Source organism: Tarenaya hassleriana, unplaced genomic scaffold (assembly GCF_000463585.1).
Source record: "Tarenaya hassleriana unplaced genomic scaffold, ASM46358v1 Cleome5, whole genome shotgun sequence".
Classification (NCBI taxonomy): Eukaryota; Viridiplantae; Streptophyta; class Magnoliopsida; order Brassicales; family Cleomaceae; genus Tarenaya; species Tarenaya hassleriana.
The window spans coordinates 2,683,857-2,691,394 of record NW_010967707.1 but is presented as its reverse complement, the minus strand read 5'-3'; the positions used below and the strand labels follow the sequence as shown (position 1 = coordinate 2,691,394).

Here is a 7,538-nt window from a genome sequence, read left to right as displayed (position 1 = left end):
AGCAGGGCCCTGTGTTGGATTTCTTTGGCGTGGCAGTGAAGGCAAGTGAACTTCTAACACGTGTGGAAGGACTACAGCTCCTCGCAAAGCGGATTAGTCGATATGAAGATCCCATAACGCAATTCCGGGTGTTGTCATACCTTAAACCTTCGAATTGGTCCAAGGGTTGCGGTTGGAATCAGAGTACGTGTTATGCCATTTACTAACATTTTATTAACATATACTTCATAAAAACTTTTGCTGAGTCAATTAGATCTATTGTGTTCTCAGTCGATGACGCGAGATTGCTTCTGGGAATATATTATCATGGGTTCGGAAACTGGGAAAAGATAAGGTTAGATGAAAGCCTAGGACTTACTAAGAAGATCGCTCCAGTCGAACTTCAACACCATGAGACCTTTCTACCTCGGGCGCCAAATTTAAAGGAGAGGGCTAATGCACTTCTGGAAATGGTATGTATGAAGTGTGTGGTTCCTTTTGGATATATATACATATATATAAAGATTATAGCTTCCTCGAAGAACATTTTGACACTGTGACTATTACTTTTGGCAGGAACTTGCTGCTGCTGGGGGGAAGAATACGAATGCTAAAGCAATCCGTAAAACTTCTAAAAAGGCTAAAGATAATACTGTTAATCAATCTACATTATCTGCAAGAGATAGAAGAGGGAAAGCCGGTTCTACCAATGTCAGTTTGAGGGCTACCAGAGACAGACCTCGGAGAGCCCAAAAAGCTGAGCCTATAGCAAAGGAGGAAGGAGAGATGTCTGACGATGAAGAAGTGTATGAACAGTTTAAGGAACAGAAATGGATGGAATGGTGTGAAGATGTGATGGCCGAGGAAATTAAAACATTGGGACGCCTTCAAAAACTGCAAACCACGAGCGCCAATCTTCCAAAGGAAAAGGTTTACTCTTAAATTTGCCATCTTTCAGTTTGTTAGCCACCCTGTCTCTCTGTCTGGCTTTGAATTTCACACTTCCTTTTATGATCACTAAACAGGTGCTTTCCAAAATCCGGAGTTATTTGCAAATCATTGGACGAAGGATAGACGAAATTGTCTTCGAGCATGAAGAGGATTTATACAAGCGAGATAGTATGTGTTGTTCTGCTCTGATTTTTTCTTTTTCTTGGCCTCTAGTCATCCCCTTTTTGTGCTTATTAATTATCCATGTTTCCTTTGCTTTTGTCAGCTCATATTGTTACTCGAACAAACTTATTAGAAACTCATCCTGGTATTGTCTAACAGAAATTTTATATACAGGAATGGCGACGAGACTGTGGAACTACGTTTCCACCTTCTCAAATCTCTCCGGGGAAAGACTCCATCAGATCTACTCCAAACTGAAGCAGGAACAAGATGAGGAGGGAGGCGTTGGACCGTCACACATCAATGGTTCATCGGCTGGTTACATTAGCAGAGATGGTCACATCCCTCCTTATTCTCGGCACTTCCAGCGGCAACGAGGATACAAAAACACACCTAATATCCAAGCTCAGCCCCACATCCCGAAGGGCATTGACCCGGCCAAGTTTGAAGCATGGAAACGGAGAAGAACGGATTCCGATGTTCAGTCAACTGTTAAGCCACTGTCTCAGCGACCACAAGTAGCCGACCCTAACTCGCTGGGCATACTCGGCCCGGGGCCGTCAGATACTAGAAGATACTCCAACGAGAGAACCTTCCGGATGCGTCAGACTGGCTTTCCTCCAAGATAAGTTTACTCTGTTCTCATAGCCCATGCCATTTCTTCTAGTATTTGTGCCCTACGCCAGACGAAAACTCGATTAGGTCGTTCATTCTGGCGTCTTGAGATCTCTACGGCCTAAAATTACCCGGGAAATTCTTTTTTCGTGATGACGATAAATTCGAAGATGAGAGCAAAGCTTCCCGTCTCTGCGGCTCGATATTGGAAGTTGCCGTTATCAGTTTCAGCATAAGGACAATAATATCTATACATCTTCAAGAAAATGTCTTTTTTGTCTTCCTTTTTCTTCTGTCACTTGTGTCCTTTGCCAAAGGGTTCACAGGCGATTTTAGGTAAATAGCAGCTGGATGTGGCAGAGAGAAATATGGGCCGTAGAACCTCCATTGCTATATTACTCTGTTGAGCTCCCATAGCGCAAAAAAAAAACATTGTACATTATCAGTTTTGTTAATTTCAATCTTTTGTAGTCGATTTCCCTTGGTGGTTTGATATTTTAATTTTTGGTAGGGTTCATTTGGGGGGTCAAAAGCTATAAATAATCCAAAGTGATGCATGCAATATTATGATTATTGGCTATAATGTTAGGTTTTGGTCGATCGGATCCCATAAGCTGTTTCAGGTGGCGATTTAAACGTAATCAAACATATGAGTTACGTTCTGTGGCGTATCATTAATGTTAATGAAAATGGCAAAACAAGATGAGACGGTAATTTATGAGCAGTTCTTGTTAGCGGTTGGTACAAATTGCAGGTGTCTTGCCATTTTTAACACAATAAAACAGAAAACTGAATGATGGAATTCTAATGGGTGCTTTCGAGTACATGAATTGGAGGGTCTCAGAAGCTTTTTAAATGGCTTTTAGATAACAGGCAGATTGATCTCTATAGCGTGACGCAAAGCAAAACTACAAAAATCATTGAAGGGGATAATAACAAAGACAGAAACAGGAGGAGGAGGAAGGTTGGGAGTTTGGGAGAGTCATGTCCTGTCATGTGGTGGTGTTCACAAAAGGGGCGTCTGTGGCTTTGGCTCGTCCCCCGTTTTATCACTTTATCTCTCCCCTTCCCTTCTCCACCTCTCGTTTCATTTCCTCTTTCTCTACAACTATTCTCCTTCTTAATTTTCCTCTTAAATACTTTGGATTTTTTACGAAATTGCCCCCTTATTTTGATGCCTTGCGGTGCATATTTTTCTAACGTTGTTTCAAAATATATATAGCCTAATTGATCCAAACAAGTTCATCGGGGCATAAATGAGAGATATATAAAAGTACAGGGGCGAATGTGCAAAATACTACAAAATTTTAGTAGAAATCCATCATCAGCCATTCGCGTACGAGCGAAGATTTGGCGTCGAAGTTGCTCTTATCCGCCACGTGTCTGGTCCCACAGAGACGAAGCTGGTTGGTTCTCCCTCGCTGTTTATAAATTACCAAAGATATATAAAAAGAAATTATATATGTGAGAAAATAATATTTATATGAATCGAATTTTCCGCCATATGTGGCAGATAATTTTATGATAATTTCTTACATTAAATATTTGTCGATATATTAGAAAAGGGTGGGGGGGAGCAGAGGCAGGCTCAAGGCAAAGAGAGCTCTCTTCTCTGACTGATCAGAAGCTTCCTCGCCATTCATAGGTATTCATCTCCTCGCGTATATACATCTATGCATAAACATGCACATGCGCATACGCAATTCTCTGAAAAATGACAGAGAGATGCGTGCATATATATATGTATGTATATATTTATCCGTACTTTATACATAAAGAACATATATACATCTATGAAACGTCAACGAGTATTTTGCGATGCTGCGTTTTTTCCTGAAATAATCTTCCTTTTTTACATCGAGTATTTTATTGTGATGAGGTTGCTTTTATTATTTGAAATTTTGACTGTTAAATATGCAAGTATCCAACGGGTTGTGAACTGGATTTTATCTAAAACGCTAAATAAAGCATACATATATATATAAACAAAACGTGTCCTTAATGGTATAAGCAGCGGAGGAGGAGAAATAGAACAAGGGAAGAGATGGACTACGTGTACGGACCAGGGAGGAACCATCTGTTCGTACCGGGACCGGTTAACATACCGGAACCGGTTATCCGAGCAATGAACCGGAACAACGAGGACTACCGGTCTCCGGCCATCCCGGCTCTCACCAAAACCCTTCTGGAGGACGTGAAGAAGATCTTCAAGACCACTTCCGGCACCCCCTTCATCATCCCCACCACAGGTCCTATATATCTTCCTCTCTCTTTCTCCCTTGGATTTTTGGCTGCTTATCTCATGGGCTGCAATTAAACCAGCTAAAGTATTCTCTCCTCCTTTCATGTTTTCCGGTTTCTAATGCAAATCTAAAAGTATTCTAGTGACCAAAAGGGGCTTGAGGAGCCTTAAGAGTGGTTTCAAAAGTCGCAAACTAATTCGTTTTCGGACAGGACGGGATAAGATTTTTCTGACTCGTTTAAAAACGATTTCATGAGCTACGGTCTCGTCTGAACCAGCTCGAGGAGTCATGAACTGACTTGTGGGCAGAATATTTTTAAAATTTTTATTTTTTTTTAAATTATTATGTTTTAGTAATTTTTAAAAAAAAAATGGTTAGCGAAGCGGCTTGCAAGGATATGAGTCAGAATGATATTTTAGTTCATAAAAACAGGCCGCAGCGGCTTGGCACAAAACGAGTTGACTCGTGCCGAGTCGGGTCGAGCCAGTTCGTTAAACACCTTTAAGCCCCTCCCTAGAGAACATGCGAATGACAAAAAAAACTAAGCGATAAACCGAAAAGCCGACACCGAAAAGAGAAAACAACGCATAAGAATTTTGAAAATGTTAGCGACGTTGGCGGTGTGCAGGGACGGGGGCATGGGAGAGCGCGCTGACGAACACGCTGTCCCCTGGGGACAGGATAGTGTCGTTCCTGATCGGGCAGTTCAGTCTGCTGTGGATAGACCAGCAGCAGAGGCTCAAGTTCAACGTGGACGTGGTCGAGAGCGAGTGGGGCCGAGGAGCTGATCTCCAAGTCCTGTCTTCGAAGCTTTCTCAAGACCCACAGCACACAATCAAAGCCATCTGCATTGTCCACAACGAGACCGCCACCGGCGTCACCAACGACATCTCCGCCGTCAGGGCTCTCCTCGGTAAAAAAAAAAAAACATTATCCATCTTTCCTTTCAAAATCCCCAAAAAAAAAAACGGAAAACGGGTACTGAAAATGTATCTGGAAATATTGCCGTTCAGATCACTACAACCACCCGGCTTTGCTGCTGGTGGACGGTGTCTCGTCCATATGCGCGTTGGATTTCCGCATGGACGAGTGGGGAGTGGACGTGGCGCTCACCGGCTCTCAGAAGGCTCTGTCTCTCCCGACCGGTATGGGGATCGTGTGCGCCAGCCCCAAGGCTCTCGAGGCTTCCAAAACCGCTAAATCGGTCAGAGTGTTCTTCGACTGGAGCGACTATCTGAAGTTCTACAAGCTCGGAACCTTCTGGCCATACACTCCTTCCATCCAACTGCTGTACGGTCTCAGAGCCGCCCTCGATCTTATCTTCGAAGAAGGGCTCGACAACGTCATTGCCCGACACGCCCGTCTCGGGAAGGCCACAAGGTAAACTCATATCGTCTATTTCGACACATTCTCGTTACAAACGTTACGTTTTAGCCCTGAAGTACGATGGTTTATTTCCGAATTCAGGCTTGCGGTCCAAGCGTGGGGACTGAAGAACTGCACGCAGAAGGAGGAATGGTACAGTGACACTGTGACAGCGGTGGTCGTCCCTCCGCACATCGACAGCACCGAGATCGTGAGACGCGCGTGGAAGAGGTACAACCTCAGCTTAGGACTCGGTCTCAACAAGGTTGCCGGAAAGGTCTTCAGAATCGGTCATCTTGGAAACCTCAACGAGGTAATATAACACACTACACCATTATATATATATATATATATATGCATGTATTACATTTGAATGTATGATGCTGTAAATGGCAGTTGCAACTGTTGGGGTGTTTGGCTGGGGTGGAGATGATATTGAGAGATGTCGGGTATCCGGTGAAACTGGGCAGTGGAGTTGCGGCGGCCTGCGCCTATCTTCAGAACAACGTTCCTCTCATCCCTTCCAGGATCTAAGCAACCCACCACTCAAAGTGTTCATCTTTGTAAAAACCCAACAAAAAAAAAACACAAGTCTCTTGTATGATTTTTATTTTGTTTCATTTCGACATACCCTTTACTCTGTTTTAAAACGACTTTGTCATATGCTTTCTGAATTCCCTCGATATGTCTATGAGTTCGGTTTAACGGTTGGGATCGAACTATGGGTTGGTTCTTTTGTCTTGGGAAGGGAATTTGATCTTATTTTCAGATGCTTCTGAAGAATTCGGAGAGATTACAAGGCCGACAAAGCTCGAGAGACAAGCAACAATGGCGGAAAGAGAAGACTTGCAGAGCCCAGACTCTGTTTCTGGCTTTTGAATCAGTTTTAAACCGGACTTAGCATCGAAATGACCAAAATACCCTCGAGCGCTATGGGTTGTGTTTATGCCATTTCTGGATTTAAATAAAGAATTTAATGATCGGAGATAACTTTTCAATTATTATTGACATATCAATTACGCAAGATAAAATGATAATACCTAAATACTACGTTATCTATTTTTTTTATAGTCCAAGTAGGGATATGGGGTTGTCGATTTTTTGTAAAAATAAAAAAATAAATACTTTAATACAAAGATAATATTCGATCGAAATTGATCAATTAAAATCAGGTCGATATCATGAGAGCGACTTGGATATTAAATGAAGAATCATTTGCATGTTGAGATTAAACTAATACTAATTAACGATCCATCATTAATTGTAAATGAATTTGATGTTGAGGAGAATACAGCCATATTATTGGCGTCTCCGAGTCATTGTTTATGAACAAAGTCAACGAAATCTGGCCTATAAGAACCATGAATAAGTTTTCAGAGGAAGAAAAGAAAGAAAGAAAGGATATCGTCAGAGATGGCGAAGGCGTTCTCTCTTGTGCTGCTCATCCTCTTGGTGGCTTCAACGGGTACGTGATACACACACACACATATATATATATATATTCAATATAATGCTCTTTAATTATTAACTGTGAGAAGAAGAAAAAAACAGGAAAGGTAGAGTCGTGGGACACTTGTACCGCGTATGGCGATTATCCGTCGGAGGCGGAAGGGATGTATCCATGCGAGGGACCTGACGGCAGCGAGGGAATGTGCAATGTCCTCTGCCTGGGATGGTTCCCAAGTTTCATCAAAACCAGCGGTTGCGAACAGCGTGACGACGGCCACACTCACTGTGTCTGCTACTTGTGCTATTAGCTAGGGTTTTTCTGCAACCATATGTAATGTGTTGTGATACGGATTTGTCTAATAAATGCGTGCTTGTTTGGTTTATGAATATCCTATAAGGCCACCGCGAATATGAGATTGGATATCGAATCCTATGTGTATATATATATATATAACCGAGACATTTCAGTATACGGATTCATGTACCATCCAACAACTCCGTATAACAAAGGATGGTGTTATATATGATTTGGACATGAATGTTGCCATGCCTGAATCCAAATGCATAGACAACACGCAGCTTCTTTTTCTTTGTTCATCTTCCATTTTTCTTTTATTATCAATTGTTTAATATTTATTTCGTCCGTTCTTCTATACATTGGGAAAATAAAAGTCAAACACAGACCAAAAGTCAAGTTTCCCTCCCAATGATGAACAAGACTAGCTAGGGCAAAACTCTTTTACCATTACAACAAGTTCCGAATGGCGAAACATA

General features: G+C 42.1%; 2 protein-coding genes across 4 annotated transcripts in view; both read left to right on the top strand.

Moving 5' to 3' along the window:
- The window catches only part of LOC104826485 (protein CHROMATIN REMODELING 5), a 14,339-nt gene extending 12,150 nt beyond the window's left edge, over window positions 1–2,189 (top strand). Inside the window, exons 27-31 of one of the 2 annotated variants that reach the window (XM_010559201.1) lie at window positions 3–183; window positions 271–452; window positions 556–909; window positions 1,005–1,098; window positions 1,267–2,189. In XM_010559201.1, the coding sequence (XP_010557503.1) occupies window positions 3–183; window positions 271–452; window positions 556–909; window positions 1,005–1,098; window positions 1,267–1,721 (1,266 nt within the window). In that variant the 3' untranslated portion in view covers window positions 1,722–2,189. The remainder of the gene's footprint in view (window positions 1–2; window positions 184–270; window positions 453–555; window positions 910–1,004; window positions 1,099–1,266) is intronic. The other variant, XM_010559202.2, reaches the window with a different exon arrangement.
- A 1,021-nt stretch (window positions 2,190–3,210) lies between these two features.
- Window positions 3,211–6,051, top strand: LOC104826484 (serine--glyoxylate aminotransferase). 2 transcript variants are annotated; one of them, XM_010559199.2, is made up of 6 exons: window positions 3,211–3,352; window positions 3,722–3,956; window positions 4,579–4,863; window positions 4,964–5,330; window positions 5,418–5,628; window positions 5,712–6,051. In XM_010559199.2, the coding sequence occupies exons 2-6, from the start codon at window positions 3,752–3,754 to the stop codon at window positions 5,847–5,849; spliced, it is 1,206 nt and encodes a 401-aa protein (XP_010557501.1). In that variant the 5' UTR covers window positions 3,211–3,352; window positions 3,722–3,751; the 3' UTR covers window positions 5,850–6,051. The 2 variants fall into 2 exon arrangements, with proteins under 2 accessions (XP_010557501.1, XP_010557502.1); XM_010559200.1 differs by having other exon boundaries at window positions 3,719–3,956.
- The last annotated feature ends 1,487 nt before the right edge of the window (window positions 6,052–7,538 follow it).

Coding starts and splice junctions, on each gene's coding strand:
- LOC104826484 (XM_010559199.2), top strand. CDS start 3,752: ATGGACTACGTGTACGGACCAGGGAGGAACCATCTGTTCGTACCGGGA. Junction 4,864..4,963: donor CGCCGTCAGGGCTCTCCTCG/GTAAAAAAAAAA, acceptor ATTGCCGTTCAG/ATCACTACAACCACCCGGCT. Junction 5,629..5,711: donor ATCTTGGAAACCTCAACGAG/GTAATATAACAC, acceptor TGTAAATGGCAG/TTGCAACTGTTGGGGTGTTT.